General features: G+C 43.4%; 2 protein-coding genes and 1 pseudogene across 2 annotated transcripts in view; 2 read left to right on the top strand and 1 right to left on the bottom strand.

Annotated features, from left to right (window-relative positions):
* The window catches only part of AKAP4 (A-kinase anchoring protein 4), a 7,204-nt gene extending 6,350 nt beyond the window's left edge, over positions 1 to 854 (top strand). The window contains exon 5 of the mRNA XM_057537636.1: positions 723 to 854. Within this exon, the coding sequence (XP_057393619.1) occupies positions 723 to 854 (132 nt within the window). The remainder of the gene's footprint in view (positions 1 to 722) is intronic.
* The window catches only part of CCNB3 (cyclin B3), a 113,328-nt gene extending 91,721 nt beyond the window's left edge, over positions 1 to 21,607 (bottom strand). Inside the window, exon 1 of the mRNA XM_057539067.1 lies at positions 21,465 to 21,607. The gene's annotated coding sequence lies outside the window, so the exon portion shown is untranslated. The remainder of the gene's footprint in view (positions 1 to 21,464) is intronic.
* A 2,474-nt stretch (positions 21,608 to 24,081) lies between these two features.
* On the top strand, positions 24,082 to 25,674 carry LOC103019855 (glycylpeptide N-tetradecanoyltransferase 1-like; annotated as a pseudogene).

The raw sequence follows: 25,674 nt of genomic DNA, 5'->3' as shown, positions 1-25,674 counted from the left end.
GGGGCAGGGAGGAGGTATTGTACTTAGAGCCCAAGAAGCAGTCCATTTTTTTGAGTCTGTTCTTTATCATGTGACTCATGAATTACTCTCACCTCATAAAGACACAAAAGTGATGAACCATTAATTACGTGGGGCTCTGGACACCTCAAGGCCTGTGTACTTCCAAGAGGAGGAGAGTGAGATTAGCTCATTTTATCAGTGATCCTTTCAACAAACTATTTGGTAAAACATCAGGGAGCAATTTTTAAGTCTTATGTTTTGCACACATGCACACACACACACACCCCACGGCTGTGTTTCCTACATTAGATGGATTCCAGAGAAATAAAATACTAAACCAAATTATCCTCCCTATTTCCAATCTCATGTACTTTTTTTTAGGGAGGCAGGGGAATGGCAACCCCTAACCTTGACCTAGAAATCAGTACAGATTAACTGAAGGATCCCAGTACCTGATGAGAAGTATTAGTGAACACAACTGATTCCAGAGTTTGTTTTTTGAAGCTCAAAAAGAAAGGACCTTTGGCATTTTAATCTATGCCATTAGAGGAGGGTCCAGAAAAAAGGAAAGCCATGTCAGCAGCCTCCAGTCCTGGACCTGTGGCAGCCTTTAATCCTAGAATCATAGGCAGGAAGGTGGGTGGGGTGTAGTTGACTTTCTCCGTCTGGGCCCTGGCTCCAAAAGCATCACGTGACTCAAGCTATCTCTGCTCTCTCCACAGCTTCCTGAAGTTTCAGCTAAAGCAGCAGAGAAGGGGTACAGTGTAGGAGATCTTCCTCAAGAGGTCATGAAGTTCACCAAGGAACAACCACGGGATGAAGCCGTGGGAAACGGGCTAGAAAACAACTGCTAGACTGGCTGCTCACTAATCTGCGAGCCAACAATTCCTTCTCCTCCTCTCCGTTTACTCCCCACCCTCAGCAGCATTCTATCCCCCACCCTCAGCAGCATTCTATCCCAGCTGGAGCACCCTCTACCATCAGGCCAGTGAACTGCACGCTGCACGACTGTATTTTCCAATACATCAGAGCAGTTGGACTGCGCAAATACAGAGTGTCCAACAAACTGGGCAAGAATGTGAATAAAAACCCTTCTTTTTAATTGTGTCATTGTTTTCTTGGTCAGATATATCCGAGGCAAGGAAGGGGAATGCGTCCAATTTCAAGGACTGGTGATACAGTGTTGGACTTGTGTCCGGATCTCACCCTGGGTTATTTTCTAAGCACCCAAGACACAGGGATATAACCCATGTCCAAGTTCCTAAGTCATCTGGTTTATCCAAATCTCAGTTCACAAGCTATTTAGAGTTTTGCCACCTGTGGTCTCCCTGTTTCTCCCAGAATTGCACAGTTAACTTGATAATCCCCCTTCTAATCCCAAGGATGCAGCTTTCTTGGTCACTTTTAAGAGTTTGTAGATGGGCTAGCTTAGATGAAAAACAAACCGAAGAAAGTATATTACCCACGGACACACATACACTCCCAGTGTTCACTGCACATGGCTAAACACTATCCAAAACTACAATGGGATCTGATCCTCCCCCACACATAATAAAGCTTCCTTATAGGTCATTTCCTTCAATTGATGAGATTTCCTTGTTTTCCAGCAGTCTGAGAGAAAAATTTGCAGAGAACAGAGCTACAGAATGGTAAATTCTTCACAGCCACCTTATGTGAATCCCAATGTCTCCTTTGAGACTAGCACTGAATTCCTAGATTTGTTATATGCTTTTCAGAAGTCTATCACAATGCTATAATTCATTACAAATCAGATCAAGACAGTGGTTTCAGCCCTGTGGTCCTCTGTTAGCTAGTTTGCTGTGGCATACCTTGGCACCTTTGAGGTGCTTGTGGCTCAGTAGAACAAGCACAGGATGTGGTTTCCTTCTCGACTCAAAAGTTAAAGCTTTGGCCTCTTACTAGTTGCATGGCCTTAGAGTCACCTAGGTAGACTCTGAGCCTTTTCCTTTATCTGTAAAATGTAGACAAAAATTACCCTCCCTGTTTAGAGGTTAAACTAGAGGAATAGATGTAATGATGCTTTGCAAGGAGAATCTCGTTACAAATTAGATATGGGATTGAAGTTGCACCTCTCAAAGCCCATCCTAACACAGTTGCAAGTGCCCTTGATATATTTCCAAACTGAAAGCAAGATTCTCTGAGTGTGGGACCCAGAAAGGCACATTTTGGGGGAGGTAAGAAGCATAGAGACAAACTTTGACAACTTCTCCACAATGCCTGGACCAGTCAGATAGAAGTAAAGGTAGGCTCCTTCAAAGCCAGGATTTTAAAACTCCCCAGCCCTGATAAAGCTAATCACACCTTTTCTAGTCGCACCCCGACCGCATGAAAAGCTTTGGAGTTAAGCCGCCACAGAACCTTCTCTTTGTCCTTGAAGAAAATCCTTAATAAACAAATCCCGGGACCAGGTCTGCATTTCTGATGACTCAGGACTCCCTGAGCACAGCTGGGTCCCATAGTAGTTTACTTCCTTGATTAACTCGGCTCTTGACTTACTCCTGATTTTTATTATGAGGTGGCCTTGGGGATTCTTTGGAACGTGGAAATAGAGCAAAGGAAGTTATATGTTCTGTTAAATGAGGGCCATTGGGGCAAAATGGTCTCTAAGGGCCCTTCCAGCTCTGACATTTGAGGATTCTAAGAGTTTCTCTTCCATAATTTCTCAGGGAAACTTGTGTGGATGAGGTAAGATCAGGGTGAGGAAACTTGATTTTTGCCAGAGCTAACTGACAGACTCCAGCAGAGAAAGGAATGCTTTGGGCCAGACAGGGCCCTGACAAGGGTCTGGAGGAGCTCAACAGTCCTTGGGGTTTATTCCTGGAGGGTGAGACCCTGACCTTTCACCCCTCTAAATGGGGAAGTGATCCCAGGCATCCTATTAGCAATGTGGCCATGCTCACTGCCAGCAGCTAGGAATGGACAAGGGCTTCTGCTGAGCTGAAAGCCCCACATACAGTAGGAAAGGGACGACAGGAGCAGAAGGAGAAGGAAAACAGGATTATCTCCTGGCAGGCAGTGTCACTGGTTTGATATCGCTGACAATTTTAGTCTTTCTGAACATCAGGCCTCCATTTCACAAGAAAGTTGTGAGCAAAACTCATCTGGGAGGTTACCACAGGGCCAGGCCTAGGCTGAGGTGAGGCAAAAGAGACAGTTTCCTCAGGGGCAAAATTTAAGGGGGCAGCAGAAAAAACTTGGTAATCAAAATCAATAGTTTTTTTTTAATTGAAGTATAGTTGATTGTGTTAGATGTTGTGTTAATTTTTGCTGTACGTCAGTGACTCTGTTATACATATATACTTTTTCATATTCTTTTCCATTATGGTTTATCACAGGATAATGAATATAGTTCCCTGTGCTATACAATAGGACCTTGTTGTTTATTCATCCTATATCTATAATAGTTTGCATCTGCTAATCCCAAACTCCCCAAATCAATAGCTTTAATGTACCATTTAAGAAATCAAAATTAATGCAGAGTATCAAAATGTCAAATATTGTGATACAGAGGATTAGTAATAGTGCCAGGCCAAAACATAATGGAGCATGAGGTAAAAGGAAAAATTGGTAAGACATTTTATGGGAGGACCACTTTATGGGAGATTGCCAAGGCAGTACTTAGAGAATGTATTGCCCTGAAAGCCTTCATCAGTACAAAAAAGCAACAATGAATTAAATCCCTGCCTAGAGAACTTCGGGAAGGAACAAATAACAAATCAAACAAGGTTAGGAAAGGGGAAATAAAATTTGGAGCAAGGAAACAAAAGACAGAGAAAGCAAAGTTTCACTTAAACCTTAAAAAACAATCAGGGGTGAGGAGAGGGGTATTGCAGTGTTCTCTCTCTTGCTTAACTTAAGAGTATATCTTTCCAAAGAAAGCTCAGATTAATTCTGGTTGAAGACAGGAACCACACAAGGTTGCCCCGGTTAAAATTCTACTTTACAACAGTTCTAATAATGGAAGAAGAAAAGTAAAAAGTAGAAATCTAGGAGTAGTAAAAATAAAAATGCCACCTTTGCAAATGATATATTTGTACATCCATGAAAATCAAATCCCCAAGTATGAGAGGTAGTGAATGAGCTTTGCAAAGGTATAGGATAGAATTTACTTGTGAGCTGTAAGAATTTGCCATCAACTATAAAACAATTGCAGCTGCTTTCTCCTCACTGACTCAGAGACATGTAAAAAGTCCAGCAGTTCCACTGCACTAAGGTCTCTGTGGTATCAGAACATGAAAAAAATCTGGAAGAATTGATTGAATTTCTGTATCCTAGAGCCACCCAGCCAGAAAGAGGAGAGTCTAATTACCACAGTGACAATAATATTAAACACCTAGGTATTAAGGAAGGCAAGAAATGACATTTACAGAGAACTTACTGAGTGCCAGACACTACCAGGTGCTTTAGTTCTTTTAAAAACCTTGTGAGGTGGTTTGTTATTAGCTGCTTTTTACAGCTGTGAAATTAGAGGGTCAGGTTTAAAGGCCTTTTTTAAAAGTTATACAGCAGTAAGTGGGAGAGTTGGGATTCAAATCCAGGTTTGCCTCATGCCAAACAGTATTCTTTTTCCATTCTATCACACTGTCTTCCCATTAATTCAGAATCCGTGTTTATTAAACAACTATAATACATGAATGAGAAAAAGAAAAACAGGTAAATAGAAAAATAGACCACGCTCCTAACTAGTAAAACTAAGTAAAATAAAACACTTTCTAATTCAACATATAGGTTTCATATAAAGCCAATTTAAATCTTTATGGGGTAGTCTCAAAGTATCTCCCCCAAGATAGTAATTACTTACCAAGGGGAAAGAGTAACTTTACAATGGATGAGCCCACCAGTAACACCTTAATTATGTGATCAAGGTTAACACCATCAGTAAAGACACATTGGTATCATGTACCTCCTGATATAATGTCAACAGAAGGGCATTCTTGCCCAAAACCCATAATCCCAGTCTAATCATGAGAAACTACCAGACAAACCTAAATTGAGGGACATTCTACAAAATAGCTGACCAGAATTGATTCCAAAGGGTCATGAAGGGAACATTTTAGAGTTGTGGAAATGTGAACTATGTATCTTGATAGGGGATATGTATACATTTAACATAGGTGTATACATTTCTCAAGAGTGATCAAACTGTATACTTAAAATTAGTTAACATTATTCTATCTAAATTAGATCAATAAAGTTTACTTTTAAATGTATTTAAACTTAATACCTGTAGGAAAAAAAAATCCCCTTCCACTGTTCACAAGTTTCTTTGCTCCTCTGCCTCTTTCCAGAAAGTCTCCAATTCAGCAAGTCTTTCTGACTTCAGGCTCTCGGCCACCTTTAACTTGCAGCCCTCCCTCCTGCCCCTTCCACTTGTTTGTGGTGGCCCAGAGCAGGCCCTTGGGAGCTCCTTCTTTATGAGAACTTCCCTCCCAGATCCCGGCTACGTATCCAAGGGGAAAAGGTTTTCAGCTCACCCCCCTTCCTGTCATAAAAGTCTCCTTCTCAGAAAAAACTTCCTTCATCACCCTATCTGCCACACTTACTCTTTATTACATGACCCTGCTCTATTTTCATCACACTAACTGATACATCTTCTTTATCATAATTTACTTGCCTATTGACCGTCTCTTCCCTCTAGAATGGTAACTCCAGGAGCACAGGGACCTGCCTGTCTTGTTCACTACTGTATCCTCAGTGCCCAGCACTGTGCCTGGTACATGGTAGCCATTCAATAAATATTTATTGAATGAATAACTATCCACCTATTTCAGTGTTCCCTGACGGGGACAAATAACATTAAATGGGGAATCAGAAAATTTGTCTTTAACCATGGCCACTTAATATCACTTCATCACTTGATATAGTAGCCAAGTATGTTTCCTCACCTCAAAAATCAGGATGCTAATCAATATCTTTCAATATCTACCTCTCTGGAGGTGTTGTGCAAAGAGGCAACAAGCAAGGTGAAAATGTTTAAAAATATACCTAAATGTGCCCATTAAAGCTTCAATGCAAAATAATAATAATAAATCTCTAACATTTACTGAGCTTTTACTATATGCCAGACATTCATCTAAGTGCTTTCCACGATTTTGCCCTTTAATCCTCCCAACAACTCTATGAGGTAGGTACTCCTATTGTCCCACTTTGCAGATGAAGCAACTGAGGCCCAGAGAAGCTGAGGAACTTGCACAGTTAGAAGTGGTAGAGTTGGTATTCAAACCCAGATAATCCTGGCTCCAAAGCTCCCACTCTGTACTGCTTCATAGAATACCGGGGCCTTGTCCATAAAGTCACTTGTCAGGATAAGTCCTGGTGTAGTGCAGAATGGAGTAGACACATCTAGGAGGCGACAGGAACCTCTGGAGTGGGATGGATGGTTGGCTGGAAGGAATCCAGGCTGGTGGAAAAGCAGAGATTTCCAAAGGGTACTGCAGGCGTAGGCCAGGGCCCAGAAGAAGGCCAAAAGCTACCCCCAAAGCAGCAGTCATCTCAACAAACAAGCAGACACAGCTCCTGGGACTCATGGAACAGGGAGTATCCCCGAGTTCAAGTAGAGGTGATGCTCAGAATGCATCCTCAGGGGACAAACTGGTAATTCACATTTGCTCACACTCCCCAGGGCCACGACTGATGGAGGGTGGGTCCTGGGGGTTAGGGGGGAGGGGAACCAGCGTGAAAAAAAACCTCCGGACAAGCTGGCAGGCATGTGCCCTGGGGGGAATAAGGGTGGTCCCTGATGGTGTCCATTCAGTGTTCCCCAGAGCCAGGCTGCACGAGGCAGAGGGGAAGGAGGCATTATGGAACTCTTGGGGTACTTAGGGCCTTTGTCAATGAGTATGAAAGTTATTTCAATATTTTAACAGCCAGTAGGGTTGTACTGGTGCCTAAAGTCTGAATGCCAGCCCTAGGTTGGAAATTCTTTACTTTCTCCTATCTTTCTCAAGCCTCAGGGCCTGGCTGAAAACTGAATTTGAGGTGTCATCTGAGGTGAATCCAGCTGAGGAAAGGGTGGAAGGGAGGGAACCCACAAGTTGCTCCTTCTGGCTCACACAGCTCCATCCTCACTTTGATCACGCTGTATTATAACGTCCTGTTTACATGTCTGCCTTTCCTCTAGACTGGAAGTAGCATGTAATAAATGGATGCGACGTATCTATGGAATCTAAAAAAAAAAAATGGTTCTGATGAACCTAGGGGCAGGACAGGAATAAAGACGCAGATGTAGAGAATGGACTTAAGGACATGGGGAGGGGGAAGTGTAAGCTGGGACGAAGTGAGAGAGTGGCATGGACATATATACACTACCAAATGCAAAATAGATAGCTAGTGGGAAGCAGCCTCATAGAACAGGGAGATCAGCTAGGTGTTTTGTGACCACCTAGAGGGGTGGGATAGGGAGGGTGGGAGGGAGGCGCAAGAGGGAGGAGATATGGGGGATATATGCATACATATGGGGATATATGAATACATACAGCTGATTCACTTTGTTATACAGCAGAAACTAACACACCATTGTAAAGCAATTATACTCCAATAAAGATGTTAAATAAATAAATACATGTTTATTTATTTATTTATTTGGATGGATGGATGGATGGATGGATGGATGCGAAAGGCCTCCCACCTACTGGGCAGCCAGCCAACCGATGTTTGTTGAGCAACAGCTAACGGGGATTGTGTGCTGATTCTGTGCCATGTCTCTCATCTGATCCTCACAGCACCCCTCTTGGTAGCCCCACTTTGCAACTGAAAAAAATGAAAGCAAAAAAGGTCAGAAATTTGCCCACAACTGGGATTAAGCCCAAGCAGCCTGATTCTGGAGTCTGTACTCTTAACTACTGTGCTTGATTTAAGTGGCTGGTGGGTGGCCATACGTGTGCAAAAGTTCAGAGATGAATAAAGCGTGGCTTGCTTAGGAAGTGGGGAGACATGTGTAGCTGGAATGCAGAGTGTGTGAAGGGGAGGTGATGGGCGACAAAGCTAGAAAAGTCAGCTGGCATCTGATTGCAAAGGGCCTTGTATATCATGTTTAAAATTTTGGACTCACTTCTAAGGTCAATGAAAAACCATTTGAAAGGTTGGAAGCCCGGCAGGTTCAGGGTGAGATTTACGTTCTGGAATGTTCACTCGATCTGCTGTGAGACGGATAGATTGGAGGGAGTGCTGCTCAACTGTTATTTACTTCCTTTGTTTATTTCTGGTTTTTTCCTCCCTTTCATTTTTCATTTTTAAAATGCCAACCTCACTGGACTTTACTGACAGGTAAAAGGATTTATCCACATCAGGGCCAGCACATCTCTTGGAGGGCAGGTGGGGGAGGTAAAGGATGACTGTCAGGAAAACCCCAGCTGTGATGGAGCCAATTGGTAAAGGGGAGAGTGGTAGGTTTCCTCTTGCCTTCCCTATGGCTGCACTTTGTCTCACCGCCTGTATTTCACACTCTCACTCACCAGATGCTAAGAACAGTCGACTCCAGATTCCATGCTCCCCCCAACCCCCAAATGACAAATGGGTGTATTTTTTCTGACCCTGAAGGGGTTTCACACAACACCTCCCAGGAAATATAAATCCTTTTCCAGAACCCGGCAGGAGGCAGAAGCAAAGTCAAACAGCCTGACCTGCTAACCTTCCTCTTGGGGTTTGATAGCATCTGTCTCCCAGAAACCTTGCTTTTGAAAAAGAGGTTTCTCCTGTCTGAGATTTCAGGTGCCTGTCAGCCAGCCCTGTGGCACAGACTGTCTGCTGGAGGGAAGAGGGGGCTTGCCAGGGAAATCTCCTCTGGCAACGAAGGGCCCACTTCTGAACTGATATAGCAACTTACTTCTCATCGTGATGCAGCTTCTAGACCAGGCACACCTAGAATGATTTGTCATATGTCTTTATCTGCCTTTGAGTATACTCTTGGGGTTTCCATCCTACTTCCCTGGCCCTTCCTTCTCAGTCCCTCATGGAATCCTCTTTCTCTGCCCATCTGATAAATGTTGGAGTACCCCCAGATTCACCCTCATTCTCACCACTCCCACTCCCTAGCTGCACCTGCTTTACAAAGGAAGGCCTAGCTGCAACATTGCCAAAGAGAACTAGTGCCGAGGTTTGGGTCCTGAAGGAAACCAAGAACCAGAGGAGGTAGAGCTGGGTCTGAGACGAAGTTCCACAGTGGTGCTTCTTTACTGGGGAGGGGGGTGGCCCAGAACTTTTAAAATGCAGATCCCTAGGTCCTGCCCAGGGAAGGTCTTCGTTCGTTAGTTTGAGGGAGCAACACAGGCATGTGTATTTTGAAAAATCTTCAAGAGACGGTCTGTCACTCCTTTTTATTTTGAAAATAATTAAAACCTACAGAAAGTTATAAGATTAGCACAATGAGTACCCATATACCCTTTATCCAGTTTCACCAACTATTAATATTTTGCAATCTTGCTTTATCTATCTATCTAGCACACAACTGACTAAAATGGTGAAACATGTGGGGATATATGTTTATGTATTTTTAAAAAATGGTGAAAGTATAATTATTATTCTATAACATAATAATTATTATTTTGCTGAACCATTTGAAAGTTAGCTGCAGACATCAGGATATTCAAGTACCTCAGTGTGTATCTCCTAGGATCAAGGACATTCTTCCACATATAATTCATACTCATTTTCCTTACATATCCCAATAATGACTTCTGTAGACATTCCCCTCCATCCCATCCAAAAGCCACTTATTGCATGGAGTTATCCTTTAGTCTCCTGTCATCTAGAACAGTTCCCCGGCCTTTTTGCTGGTCTTTTATGACACTGACATTTTTCTAGTCCAGGCCAATAGTTCTGAAGAATGTCTGAGAGATTCTGATCTACAGCCAAGGTAGAGAACAACTTAGAGAATACTTTAGTTTAGAGAGATCATAACCAGTCAATGAACTGAAGGGCAGGCCTAGGGCCAAAAACAGAGACTCAGGAACTGTGTGAAAACTGGAAGGAGGTCAGGAGGGAAGTGAAGAAGTGTGGTGGCTGGGCAGATTGGGTGGCTTAAAAGTAAAAGGTCACAGCAGCTATTCTTCCCAGGGTTACAAATACTGAAATACACCCAGCAGTGATTCACCTGGTGATTTCTTCAGTCCTCTCACCTGTCTCCTGTGCCCCAAGCCCTTATGATGATCTGTCATGTCATTTATTGAACATATACTCTGTGTCAGGCACTGTTCTAAACACATTATATGTATTACCACATTGAACCTTTACCACCACAATCTCTCTAGGAGGCAAGAACCGTGATTGTCCTTATTTTTTTAAATTTTTAAAATGAAGTATAGTTGATTTACAATATTGTGTTAGTTTCAGGTGTACAGCAAAGTGATTCAGATATATATAGATATATAGATATATATCTATATAGATATATAGATATATATATCTATATAGATATATATAGATAGATAGATAGATATCAGATCCTTTTTTCCCTGACCAGGGATTGAACCCAGGCCCTGTGCAGTGAAAGAGTGGAGTCCTAACCACTGAACCACCAGGGAATTCCCACAGATCCTTTTCTGTTATAGGTTATTACAAGATATTGAATATAGTTCCCCGTGCTGTACAGTAAATCTGTTGTTTATCTACTTTATATATAGTGGTGTGGATCTGTTAATCCCAAACTCCTAATTTATTAAATTAGGAGTGATTGTCCCTATTTAATGGATGAGGGAACTGAAGCCCAGCGGGGTGGTAACTTGTTCAGGGTCACACAGCTAGTAAGTAGGGTCCCAGAATTTGAATCCAGGCAGTCCTGTCTCTAGAGCCTTCACTTTTTTTTTTCATTTTATTTTTAAAACTATTATTCAATAAAATTGACTTTTTCTTCGTTTGATTTTCAGTTCTAGGATACAGAACAGTTCCATCATGCCCCAAAACCGCCCTGGCGCTATCCCTTTATAGTCACCCCTCACCCCCTCCTATGAAGAATGTTGTCATTTTTTGTTTTGTTCCTTCTGGAGGCTGTGTTGCCAATGTCAGCGTCTTTTAAATTGTGCACCGTTAAGCAGGTCTTTCCTATGCATTCGCCAACCAGTAGTCAGTTGGGTCCTGACGAAGAACCGTTAGTTCAGTTTTCCATCTGCGTTATGCTAATTAGGAGCAGTTTAATGCGCCCAGGGGTCAAGAGGAAACAGCTCTATCGGGCGGCTTTCCTGAGCTCCTCATACTTCGTTATCTTTCCAGTACTTCCTCGTTCCCCAGGCTTCCATGTTTGGTTCTCTGGGCTAGAAAGAACCCATGTCCAGGATTGCGCTGGGACTGGGAGGGGACAAGTGGGAGGGGACAAGGAAGGGGGTGACAGAGACAAAAAGAAAGCCCCGGGTTTGGGCCTCTCCCTCTTAGAGCTTCAGGTGCATTGAAGAGAGAGGAAGGGTCTTCTCCTTCAGAGTTTTTGGCTTCTGCCATTTCCCATACCCGGCCGTGGGACTACCTGGTGACCGGGGCGTGAGGGAACAGAAAAAAGAGGAGGAAGAAGAAAGCACCCGTGTATTTTCTGCACTCTATCTGGGGCTTAGGACTTCCCTTTGCTGCTCCTCCATCCAGAACTAGAGGCTTCCTCCTGGATCTCCTTTCGCACCACTCTGCTCACTTGCAGTTTTCAGAATGTGTTGAGTTTGTGGTGGGAGATGCTGGAGGAACAAAAGTGGTAAACTTACCACCAGTTCGGTGTTACTTTTATTTCTAGTGTTCTCTGATTTGTCTGCTGATATATGCCGAGTTCTGAAAGAGTTGCTCATGCTTTCTGTACAAGTTTTAGAGTCAAGTTCCGTAGTTGATAAAGAGACGTGTGTGTTTGCTCGATCATATCCAGAATCAAAAATTAACCCTCACTTTTAAACCCCATGCCACACTGCCTCTCCACATAAATGTCCCATAGACACTATGAGCTCATCATGTGCCAACCGGATTTCATTACCCATTCATTCACCTAGTCTTACCTCTTCCAATGATCCCTATCTCAACCATCACACCATCATTTGCCCAGTTGTCCAAGCCCAAATCCCAGGCATTGTCTTTGACCCCTCCCCCTCTATACTGTCCACATCCAATCATTCATTGATCCTTGCTTCTCCCTCCTTAGTTCCACGATCTTAAATTACTCAGGTCTTTATTCTTTACCACCTGGATTATTGCTACAGTCAGCTAATTGGTGTGACAGGCTGATATTTTTATTTTTTTATTCAACTTTCTACTTTGTATTGGCTATATACACAAAAACACACAAAATTATAAGCCCAATATATTATTATTTTTATGCATTTTTATGGGAAGTATAGTTAATTTACAATGTGTTCGTTTCGAGTGTACAGCAAAGTTATAAATATATATATAAATATATATATATATATATATATATATATATATATATATATATATATTATTTTTCAGGTTCTTTTCCATTATAGTTTATTACAAGATATTGACTATAGTTCCCTATGCTATATAGTAGGTCTTTATTGTTTAACTATTTTATATATAGTAGTGTGTATATGTTAATCTCAAACTCCTGATTTATCTCTCCCCCTCCCTGCTATCCCCATTGGTAACCATAAGTTTGTTTTCTATGTCTGTGAATCTATTTCTGTTTTGTAACTAAGTTCATTTGTATCATTTTTTTTAGATTCCACATATAAGTGATATCATATGATATTTGTCTTCTCTGTCTGACTTACTTCACTTAATATATGATAATCTCTAGGTCCACCAATGTTGCTGCAAATGGCATTATTTCATTCTTTTTTATGGCTGAGTAACATTCCATTGTATATATGTACCACATCTTTATCCATTCATCTGTTGATGGACATTTAGGTTGCTTCCATGTCTTAAGCCCAATATATTATTGATAAATTACTACAAGCTGAACTTACCCTGGTCAAGAAACAGAACATTACCAGCATGCAAAAGGCCCTCTTTCGTGCTTCTTCTCAAATACTACCCCTTCCCTTCTCCCTGTAGGTGACCGCTATACTGGCTCTCAACACCACAGCTAGGCTCTGCCATTTAAAAAACTTTATGTATAAATAGAATCATACTGTATGATTTTCTTGTGCCTAATTTCCTTAGCTCAACATTATGTTTGTGAGAATCAATCATGTTGTTGTGTGTTGTTTTATTCTCACTGCTGTATAATATTCCATTGTATGTTAAATCATACATTTTATGGTTGATGGATATTTGGGTTATTTCCAGTTTGGGCCTATTAAGAATAGTGCTGCTACGAATACTCTTATACATGTCTTTTGGTGGCCATAAGCACTCATTTGTACTTGATGTATACCTATAGATTATATTTCTGACATGCATATGTTCATCTTTAACAGATACTGCTAAATTATTTTCCAGAGAGGTTGTACCAATTTATACCTCCGCTAGTGGTGTACGAGAGTTCCTGTTGCTCTATAGTTGGATAATATTTTAGGAGATTAATATGCTTATATATATATTTTTTCACCCCATATATTCCTCCTTTTATTTCCTTCCATTAAGCAGGTTCTGGCCCTCTTGGTCACCAGGAGGTTTGTAGAAGGGCAGAAAACTGACATTTCCCACAGTACTGGCTGGCTTTTGTTCACAAGAGCCTTGAGCCCCAGAGGGAGGAAAAAATCTGCAGTAAAGAAAAAACATCTTGGAATAAATAGTAAGGGAAGAGGATTTTCCCAGATTAAAAAAGAGATTTCTCCAATATAAAGGAAGGAGAGAAAGAGCTCTGTGGATTCCAGAGTGGCAGAGCCTGGCCTGGCTTCTGGGCAGCGTATGGGGAAGGCCTTAGTGAGAAGTGGTGAGGTACGGAATCTAGGAAGTTGGGACCGGAAGCAAAAGTTTTTCACAAAAGCATCACAGTGCTGCGGACCTGAAGGGCCCTGCACAGGGGTCAATGTGTATGTCAACATTTACCAGTGTGAGCAGACGGCTTGATGACTAGAGGGCCATACTGCCATGTGCTGGTGCATATAGACTTCCAGAACCTAGGCACAAATCAGAGTCAGGGGTCCCGAGAATAACTTAGGCTGAGTTTCCCTCCAGACTTATGGGATTGGGAGCTCAAAATGGAATTAACTCTGATTTATAAAGAGCAGTGATACTTCTTATCCATTGGAGTTGTGGAACGAGGTTTGTGCCTCCAACACTGGTCTGGTATTCCCCAGGGCTACTGCTAGCACATACAGCATCTTTGTGAAAATTAGGAAACAGGCCTTGCCTCTGGGCTAACCAGTTAAGGAAAGGCTCACTTTCCTCTGAGCTGGCAGTGTTGGGCCAGTACTTGGCATGATAAGTGGAATGTGGACTAGATTTCAGCCCCCTTTCATGCTTCCTGTACCATACAACCTGCGCAATTATACATAGCAATCCTGAGGAGTCCCCGTCGCGATCCACCCTTCCCATCATCACCAGAGTTCTTGCTCTGAAGCGCACGTCAGACCATGGCACTCCCTAGCTTGAAACCTGTCAGTGGCTCCCCATCACTTAGATCTGAACTGACAAATACACTAGCCACTAGTCACATGTGGCTCTTAAGCATTTGAAGTGTGGCTAGTTCAAATTGAGATGCACTATAAATGTAAAATACATGCCAGATTTCAATGATTCAGTACTAAAAAAGAATTTAAAATATGTCATTAATAATTGTTTATATTGATTACATGTTGAAATGATATTTTTATATATTTGCTTAAATAAAATATAATATTAAAGTTGATATTGTCTGTTGCTTTTTTCTTTTTTTAATGTGGTTAACAGACAATTTAAAACTGCGTATGTGGCTCACATTATTTTTTTTCCTTCTAGTTTTATTGAGATATATTGGCATACAGCACTGTATAACTTTAAGGTGACAGCATAGTGCTTTGACTTACATACAGCATGAAATGATTACCACGGTAAGTTTAGTGAACGTCCATCATCTCATATAGATGCAAAATAAAAGAAAAAGAAAAAATTTTCCCTTGTGGTGAGAACTCTTAGGATTTACTCGCTTAACATACAGCAGTGTGAATTATCTTTATCATGTTGTACATTACATCCCTAGTACTTACTCATCTTATAACTGAAAGTTCGTACATTTGACCACCTTCATCCAATTCCCCCTACCCCCACCTCCCTCCTCTGGTAACCACAAATCTGATCTCTTTTTCTCTGAGTTTGTTTGCTTGTTTGTTTTTGAAATATAATTGACCTACAACACTGTGTTAGTTCCTGGTACACAACATAGTGATTTGGTATTTCTATACATTTGAAAATGATCACCACTCACATTATATTTTTAATAGACAGTACTGGTCTAGGTAAAGTCCAAACTCCTGACTTTGACACAAAAGCACATCATATTCTTGTCTTTGCTTCCTCTATAGCCTTATATACCCTCCAGTCTTCCTCCTTTCTCCCCACCCCTCCAACACATGCATACACACACTCATTCGTCTGGCTTACAGCCACTTTAAATCCGTTTTCATTCCTTTTCCTACCTTTTGCTTTTGCACAAGCTTTTCCCTTTTCCTCAGATGCACTTGTCTCCCCTGGGTCTTAGGTTCCTCGTGTCTCAAATTTTAAAAGAGCAATAGATAATCTCTAGCATTCCTTCCAGGCCAGTGGTTCTGTAACTTGGCCTCAAAGTAGTACACAGTGGTATAGATCATTCAATAGTCATTGACATTTGCATTCAATGTAAGAAATAATAATATATACTGTGCACTAGTGGCCCACTGTGTTCCAGGCTCAGTTCCAATTGCTTTCCATACCACTTAACCTCATTAGCAATCCTATGAGATGAGTACCATCATTATTCCTGTTTTACACATGGGGAAAACCAGGTTCAGAGAAGTTAAGAGATTTGCCAAGGATACTGGAGACTTCAGAGTTTCTGCTCTTAACATCTATACTGTGTTTGAGAAGCTGGGAATCGATAGCAATTTCAGTTGAAGGAATCCACACAGTGAAAGAATGGATCAGGAAAAGATGACAAGCTGCCCAGATCTCTCATCCTGTTCTTGCTCTTTCAGCATTCAGCTGTCTCGTCCTTCTCTGACACTGGAAGACTGGTGTCTCTACCTCTGTCACTGTCTGACTTTCCTTCCAGGTTTATATTCCCATAGAACCTCAATCATGAAGGCCCAGCCTACAGCTCAGGATGGCTGCCCATGGACACCATTGGACGCTTCCTCTCTGCCCTTGCTCAGCTGTCCCAAGAGTCCAAACGGTCTGGTCAGAAGGGGATTCTCAATATTTTTCAGGCCCCTCTCTTCAGGTTCAGGGATTTCCCCAAATCCTCTGGAATTAGGTTGCCTCATCAGCAAGAAATGCATTTATCGAATAATCCCACGAAGTCATAGGTAAACACAGAGGAAATGTGCAAATAAAAGAGCAGAAGCACATTCATCTAATCGGGTCTCTCTTCAACACACACTCACACTCTTCTCACCCACACACACTTTTAAAAAAAAAATCATTCTAAAAACAACCTAACAGCAACATTAAAGAGGAGTTGTGGGAGAAATCATCTGAAGTGATTTAATAGAAAAGCTGTGGAATGTGTCAGACCTGGGTTCTGCTCCTGGCTTTGCTATGTGACCTTGAGCAAGATAACCTCTGTCTGAGTCTTCTGATAAACTGTTGAGCCCCCTCCATCCCTTCAATCCCCCACCATGTATCCAACCATCTAGCCCTCCTGCTTTGGATTCTTCCACAAACACAGGCATTCAGCTTGCTTTTCTCTCCTTCAGGAGCTGTCAGCCTTTGCCCTTTGTCTTGAGGTTCAGCTTTCGCAGGATTGACTGAGATGTGGAATCCAGGCCTGCAGTCCCCCCTTCTTTGCTGCCCCCCAGAGACAAGGGGCCATGGCCTGGCACCCGGGAAGCTTTTACTAATCTGATACTCATGATTTTCATTCAAAGGTTTTGCTGTCAGCCCCTTCAGGGAAACAGAGAGGGGTTAACAAAAATCACTAAAACTGGAATATTGACAAAATTTCCAGAATCTTAGAAAGTACGCCGGGTCCCTGTCCCTGTTGTTTAGTCCCTAGGTCTCTTGCTAGATGCTTCCTTGAAGCCCCAGAAGCCTTCTGTTCAGTTTTATCTCTCGGGGTAGAGCTCAGCGATCCTCTCATTTGTCGCTGACTAGCTGTGTGATATTGAGCAGGTCATTTACCCTGAGCCTCAGGGGATGTACTATCTCCTACTAATATTTCCCCTTATGCTTTCTTCTTCTTTTTAATCTTCCTCTCTCTCATTGCTCCCCTCACCTGGAGCACTCTCCCCAACTCCCACCCAGGCTCTGTACTGCTGGCAGCTTAATCTTTAGGTCTCAGCTGAGGTAATGCCTCCTGAGAGAGGCCTTCTCTGTATACCAAATCTAAAGCAGGCCCTCTGCTCATTACTTTCTCTTGATACTTCTTCTTCCTGTTAGCTATCACAATTTGAAATTATGTATTTACTTTTCTGCTTATTTATTATCTGTCTCATCCCTAGACTGGGAGCCTTAGGAAGGCTGGCACTGTGTGCCTTGTTCCCTGTCTGGGTACCTGTATAGAGATGGTAGTTATTCACGCAAAACTCCTGTGGCTGAACTCTGGGAGGGCACTTTCATTTTGTATTGCCTGTGCTTTCTCTGGTTCTCACAAGCAATCCAGTTGCATCAAGGCTTTTATTTTTAAAAAATTAGAGGCGGAGAACAGAATCTACTGAAGAGGCGGAGAGACTAAGGGAAGGGTCATATTTTCCTATCTCTCCCCTGCTTCTCTCCCAAGCCCTGTCCTCTGTTTTCCCCACACTCCAAATTCCTCTCTGTCTCCTATCAGAATTGCCCTCTCTCCTCCACCTTTGCCTCAGTTTGATGCCCTCAGGAGACTTGCTTTTTCTGCAGGTAATTAAATTATGTATAAAAGGACATTACTGAGAAGGTTAAACAAAGCCTCCTTTGTTGCTTCCCCCGCCCCCCATCCCATTTTTCCCAACACTCACCAGAAGCTAATGGTAGTATGAATTTAACGTGTAAAGTTTTGATTCAAGACTGTGGCCTTCCTGAGGACAATGACCACTCTTTCATCCTCCAGGTCCTCTGCCCCAAGCACAGGGCTCAGTAAGTATTTGAGGAATGAAAGGAGGAGTGGACTTTCTGTTCTGTCTTGAACACTAATTATTGACTGACTTCCCAAGGAGGGGGAAGCTGTCCTGTGAGGGACACAAGGGCAGTGCCTACCCTTCAGGTACTTATGATCTGAATGAGGAGAGAAAAGAATGCATAAGATAGCATATTCTCCAGGTCAAATGAAGGAACCAACTAGCATTGTTGGAGTTCAGAGAAAAGACTACCCTGGAGGCCTCAGAGCTAAGGTAGGATTTAAGTTGGGTGTTAAAGAAAAGAAGGTCTTAATTAATCAGAGAGTGAGTGGGGAGAACATTAGGAGAAGAAAGCAACCCAAGTGAATCTGTGGGGTAAGGAATATAAATACCTCCCTGGGCACACCAGTGTCTAGTAGGTTTCTTCCTGACATACCATCATCTACCATTAGCTGCCAGTCTGCAGCTGAAGTCCCCAAGGCAGCCTGTTATTCTAAAGCAGCTTCTCTGGTCACCTTTTGGGGATTTGTGAACGCCATCTTACAGGTTACTAGTTTCATAAATAGCCCTAAATTATATTCTGGATATGTTATATGAATCCAATGGGTGTGCACTGAGGTATAAGATGGGCTGCTGCACTGGTAGGGCCTATACAGAAGTTTTCGTAAGTATTACTTTATATTTTATTTAACAAACATTTATATAGCATTTACTAGTGCTAGGCATTGTGCTAAGCACTTTAAAATATTAACTCATCAACAGATACCAACCTCATATTGACCTATGAGGTAAGTGCTATTATTATCCTCATTTCAGAGATGAGTAAACTGAGGCACAGAGAGGTTAAGTCACTTACTCATGGTCACACAGCTGATAAGCAGCAGAGCTGGGGTTCAATCCTTTTTTTTATTTTGGTTTTTATAACAGCTTTTTTGAGATATAACTCATGTGACATACAATTCACCCCTTTCCAGTGAATAATTCAGTGGTTTTCAGTTCATTCACCAGGTTGTGCAACCACCACCTAACTTCTTCACCACCTCAAAAAGAGACCCTGTCCCCGTTAGCAATCACTCCCCATTCCCCCACCCCAGCCCCTGGTAACTGCTGATCTCTTTCTACCTCTTCTGGACATTTCACATAAGTGGAACCACACACTATTGTGGACTTTTGTGTCTGGCTTCTTTCACTCAGCATAAAGTGGTTTTTTTTTTTTTAATTGAAGTACAGTTGACTTGCAATGTTTCAGGTGTACAGCAAGGTGATTCGGTTATGTATATATGTATTCTTTTTTCAGATTTTTTTCCATTATAGGTTATTACAAGATATTGAATATAGTTCCCTGACAGTAGGGCCTTGTTGTTAGCATAAAGTTTTTAAGGTTCATCCATACTGTAGCTTGTGCCATGCAACTTCATTCCTTTTTATGGCTGAACAACAGTCCATTGTACATAGGGACTACATTGTGTTTCTCTAGTCATCATGGACATTAGATTTTTTTTTCATAATCCTTGATTTGTCTGTTTTTCTATACTAATCCACCTGTCTGTCCAATAGAACTTTCCAATGAGGGAACGTTCTAGATCTGCACTGTCTAATGTGGGAGCCACCAGCTACACGTGGCTACTGAGCACTTGAGATGTGGCTAGTGTGGCTGAAAAGCGCCTTATTTAATTATACTTGAGTTTAATTACTTCAAATGTAAATCGCTCCTGTGGGACGGACCACAGTCTATAGCTGCAGAGGAGCTATGATAGGTTGATCAGAATCAGAGGCTCGATTCACGAGTCACTCTGAGACTGTGCGGCCAAGAAAGGACACTCCAAGCAACCTGAAAAATAACCACCACCCCCCCAGCTCTAGGAGATCTGCTCCCTGCACGGTCACGATGAAATACTGCACAGGGGTCTCGGCCCCTGGTTCAGCCAATCACAAAAGGGATTCAAATTCTGGAAGAAGTCACACATTGGCCCTAACCAGAAGGCTGAAGCTACCTATCATGATGTTGCAATTGCTACAGACCCGAGTGGCTGAGGAGGAAGGGAAACAGAGGTAAAAAACTGCTGGATTACATATGCCTGACTCCCGGCCAGGCCCAGGAACAGGGGTGAGGAAGTAGGAGGGCGTTCCCTTGTGTGATGAGTTATTTACATCCACTCCCCCAACAGCAGCTGCCTGGGCTCCCACAGCACAGCAAGGGCTCCTTGGCCTGAGAACAAGGTTGGTGGAGCTGGGACTTCTTGTTCCTCAGAGACAAAGCGAACCCAGAACTGACCAAAGTGAGGCACAGATGTGCACCTGAGGCCAGCACAGGGGACAGTCACGGCTCAGAGAAGACAGAACAAGCCCCTCGGTATGAAGTGCCCAGGGAGCCTGGCAGCTCTTCAAGGGGATACTCATCTGCAATCTAAGATCCAAAGGTTTTTACGCAAGTTGGCACTCAAGTTCATTTGGAGGCAAACCTGACCCACACCAGCGTGTGTGACTGTTACCGCTCTGACGCTAAAAGTCACTGAACGCAGGCTCTGCCTCAGCCCTTGTCAACACCACATACCTAAAACCCACAGTTCTGAGTTCTGTAATGCACCCAGCCCCAAGGTTTTCAGGAAAGGGACTAGGCCAGTATCGGGTCCTCCCAGCTACATTCAAAGCTCTCCAAAAAGGGTTTATGTGTTTTCCTCAGGATAGCTCCTCCAGATACCAAGAAGGACTGCTGTTTCAATGGAAGGATTCGGGAAGGGGGTGTACTCCTAGTGTATCCTTGGCCTTCAGGGACGGCTGCAGGCAGACACCGCAGAGAAGAGCACAGGCGGAGTGCCTGCATACCAACCCTGGAAGATGCACCTGCGTGCCTCCCACAGGCCGGAGGAGGCATGGGAAGGCAATTCTTGGAACTCATAGGGTAGTGCTTCCAGGAACGTCCGCCAACGCTAGGTTTACATGCAGGGTGGCTTTCTTTTCAGGATGATATGAATGATAAGCCTTGTGTTCTAAGTCAGGCCCCAGACGCTCAATCTTCCTGAACTCCCGTAAGGTGTACAGGATAAAAAGGATTTCACCTAAACGGTATCAGTCACTAGAAACAGTTCTTCATTAAACAAAAATATAAGGTGTGTACACCATGCGCCAGGTACCAGGGCAGTCCTAGGACACGGTGAGTCCTAGACCCTGCACTCACAGGGAGAGACAGATGGCAGAGGCCAGGAGCCATCATGGGTGCAGTGAGAGCAGCAGACAGTGCGGCCCCGGGCCTGTGGCTGCAGGGTTTCCTCCCTGAGCCAAGACAGGGTGTGGAGGGGCAGCGTGGAGCCTGGCTGCGGGTTACTGGCTAGCAGTCCTCTCTCTCCGGAGCTTTACTCTGCTCACCTGTCTTCCTTGATCTCACAGAGCACACTGAAGTGAGCAGGCTTCATCCCATGGCAATTCAGAGCATGCTTTCTGGCCCGCGCCTCCTCCAGGCTCCGGTCGGTGATGGCCATGATCTGCTGCAGGACGTCGCCCGTATCGGGGCGCGGCGGGGTCCCGGGCGCGCGGCGCGGGGCGGGGTCCCGGGCGCGCGGGGCGTGGCGGCGCGGGGCGCGGCGGGCGGCGGGCGCTTAACCAGGAGCCGCCGAGCCTGGAGAGCTCGAGCGGACGTCATAGCCAACTGCCGCCATCTGTGCGGCGCGCGCGCCCTCAATCAATTCTTAACCATTATGCTCTAGTGCCTCTCTCTACAAAAATCCTGGACGGATGGTGGAATTAAGATCCTTTAAATCTTGTTAAAGGAATCTTGAGACTATTCCTTTTGTTTCTTTTTAATAAACTTTATTTTAGAATAATTTTAGATTTACAGAGAAGCTGCAAAGATAGTACCGAAAATTCACCCTGTTTCCCCTTATAGTAGCATGTTACATAACTGTGGCCCTTGTGTCAAAATTAAGAAACCAACATTGTTACATTACTGTAAACTAAACTACAGAATTTATTTGTATTATACCAGTTTTTCCACTTATGTTCTTTTCTGTTCCAGGCTTCAATCCAGGCTACCATTTTGTATTTAGTTATCATGTCCCCTTAGGCCCCTCTGGTCTGTCAGTTTGTCATTCTCCTTGGTTCTCATGACCTTGACAGTTTTGAAGAGTACTGGACAGGTATTTTTGTAGAACGTCCCTCAATTTGGGTTTGCCTGATGTTTTCCTTATAACTAGACTGGGGGTGACTGGTTTGGGGGAAGAACACACTGAGGTGAAGTGCCCTTCTCATCTCATGGTATCAGGGAGGGCATGACATCCTCATGACATCACTGGTGGTGTGAACTTTCATCACCTTTCTAAGTCAGTGTCTACCAGATTTCTCCATCAGAAAGTTACTACGTTTCCATTTCTATACACATCTCTATTCTGTACACATACTGGTTGGAAGTGAGTTATTAAGTCCAGCCCATACTCGAGGGGGAGGGTGTTAAGCTCCACCACCTAGAGGAAGGGAATACATATATTATTTGGAATCATTCTGTATGAAAGATTTTTTCCCTTCTCCTCTATTTATTTGTTTGTTCAATCATTTATTTTTATCAGTATGGACTCGTGTGTTTCATACATTGGGTTATTATTTGGATTATTATTGACTATTTTAAAAATATATATCCTTCCTGTACCTTTAAAAGGTTATTGGCTTGGAAATCCAGAATTCCTTATTGTGGATTTGTTTGAAGTAGGGACTATCCGAATTAAGTTTGAGGGAGTGTATGTGTGCATGCAGATGAGGAAATTGAAATTAAGTGATGTTACGTAAATTGACCATTCTTATATAGTATGTGATGGAATCTCATACAGGAATGGTGTCTACAGAATCCTAATAGTAGGTCTCCATCCTCTGCTTAAGCATCTCTTGTGACATGAAGCTCATTACCTCATAAGACAGCTCTTTTGATGTTGAGTCTGCTCTACTCCTAGTGGGACTGCAGTCATCCAGGTAGTGGGATTGCAAGAGAGGAAGGAAAATGGTGGCCATGGGAAGAGCAGAATATGATAGAGCAGTTGGCAAGAAAAGGGATTTGAATAGAGGAAGTGGTGACTGAGTCTAGGATGAAGCAGCTAAACACTGATGTGTCTCGGGACTTCCCTGGTGGCACAGTGGTTAAGAATCCACCTGCCAATGCAGGGGACATGGGTTTGATCCCTGGGCCAGGAGGATCCCACATGCTGTGGAGCAACTAAGCCCGTGCATCACAGCTACTGAGCCTGTGCTCTAGAGCCCGTGAGCCACAACTACTGAGCCTGCATGCCACAACTACTGAAGCCTGTGCACCTAGAGCCCGTGCTCTGCAACAAGAGAAGCCACCTCAATGAGAAGCCCACGCACCGCAACGAGAGTAGCCCCCACTTGCCGCAACTAGAGAAAGCCTGCATGCAGCAACGAGGACCCAATGCAGCCAAAAATTAATTAATTAATTAATTAATTTTTAAAAATACTGATGTGTCTCCCTGGATTTCAGGGAAGTATTGGGTTGGCAAAAAAGTTCGTTTGGGTTTTTCGATAATATCTTACTTTTTGGCCAACCAATAGTTGTCTACCAGGCTGACAAAATATATACAGAGAGAACTTGTAGTGACTACCGCCCCACACCCCATGCCCATCTAGACCCTGTTCTTCTCCCCCAGTGGACAACCTTCAGTTATTGTATTACTCCTTTGCCCATCCCCAATACATCCATTCTTAGATATAAACTAAATTCGTTAATTCAACAAATATTTCTTGAGCACCTACTATATATGCCACAAGAACTATTCTAAGTACCACAGATGAGTTGGAAGGGTAGTGTGTGTGTGCATGTGTGTAGGAGGTGAAGCAAGCCCTTCTATTGCTCTCTTTTATTTGGATTAAATTATTTCTCATTCCTTTTATCCCTGATATGTTTTTTAAAAATCTTTGAGATGTAATTCACATGTCACATATCATACAGTTCACCCATTTAAAGTGTATGTACAGGCAACTCAAGATGGCGGACAAGAGTGATACAGCAGTGAAGCCCCGGGCACCTCCAATGCATTCCGGAAATGCAGCTGGAAATGCAATGGAAATGGCCATGAGCACTGCAGCGATTGCAAGAACGAGGAGGACAACAGCTACAACCGAGGTGATTTGAGTCCAGCCAATGACACTGGAGCCAAAAAGAAGAAAAAGAAACAAAAAAAGAAGAAAGAAAAAGGCCATGAGACAGATTCAGCCCAGGATCAGCCTGTTAGGATGAACTCTTTGCCAGCAGAGAGGATCCAGGAAATACAGAAGGCCACTGAACTTTTTTCGGTGGCTCAAGGGACCTGCAAAAACCATGGAGGAGGCTAGCAAGTGAAGCTACCAGTTCTGGGACATGCAGCCCATCCCCAAACTGGGAGAAGTTGTGAACATGCACGGTCCTGTGGAGCCTGACGAAGACAATATCCGCCAGGAGCCCTACACCCTGCCCCAGGGCTTCACCTGGGACACCTTGGACCAGGGGGACCATGGTGTGCTGAAAGAACTATACATCCTCCTGAATGAGAATTATGTGGAAGATGATGACAACGTGTTCCGATTTTTCTCCAGAATTTCTTCTGTGGGCTCTCTGGCCGCCTGGCTGGCTCCCCCAGTGGCACTGTGGGGTTTTAGTGGTCTCAGGTCAGAAACTGGTTGGATTCATCATCGCCATCCCAGCAAACATCCATATCTATGACACAGAGAAGAAGATGGTAGAGATCAACTTCCTGTGTGTCCATAAGAAGCTGCACTCCAGGAGGGTGTCTCCAGTCCTGATCCGTGAGATAACCCAGAGGGTTCACCTGGAGGGCATCTTCCAAGCTGTTTACACTGCTGGGATGGTATTACCAAAGCCTGTTGGCACCTGCAGGTACTAGCATCGGTCCCTAAACCCACGGAAGTTGATTGAAGTGAAGTTCTCCCACTTGAGCAGAAATATGACCATGCAACGCACCATGAAGTTCTACCAACTGCCAGAGATTCCCAAGACAGCTGGGCCGCAACCAATGGGAAAAAAGGACATTCCAATAGTGCACCAGCTCCTCACCTGGTACCTGAAGCAGTTTCACCTCATGCCAGTCAGGAGCCAGGAGGAGGTGAACATTGGTTCTACCCCCAGGAGAATATCACCGACACTTTTGTGGTGGAGAAGGCAAACGGTGAGGTGACAGATGTGCTGAGCTTTTATACACTTCTGTCTCCCATCATAAACCACCCAACCCACAAGAGTCTAAAGGCTGCTTATTCTTTCTACAATATTCATACCCAGACCCCTCTTCTAGACCTCATGAGCAATGCCCTCGTTCTCACCAAAATGAAAGGGTTTGACATGTTCAATGCAGTGGATCTCATGGAGGACAAAACCTTCCTGAAGAAGCTCAAGTTCAGCATAGGGGACAGCAACCTACAGTATTATCTTAACAATTGGAAGTGCCCAGCATGGGCGCAGAGAAGGTTGGGCTGGTGTTACAGTAACCAGTTGCCAGTGAGATTCTGGATAAAGCCACTGAGAATTCAAACCAGGAAATAGAGCCCCACCACTTGTTGGTCCAATTTTCACAAACGTGAGAATCTC

This window comes from Balaenoptera acutorostrata, chromosome X (genome assembly GCF_949987535.1).
Source record: "Balaenoptera acutorostrata chromosome X, mBalAcu1.1, whole genome shotgun sequence".
In the NCBI taxonomy this organism is placed as follows: Eukaryota; Metazoa; Chordata; class Mammalia; order Artiodactyla; family Balaenopteridae; genus Balaenoptera; species Balaenoptera acutorostrata.
This window is presented reverse-complemented; position numbering and strand designations above follow the sequence as displayed.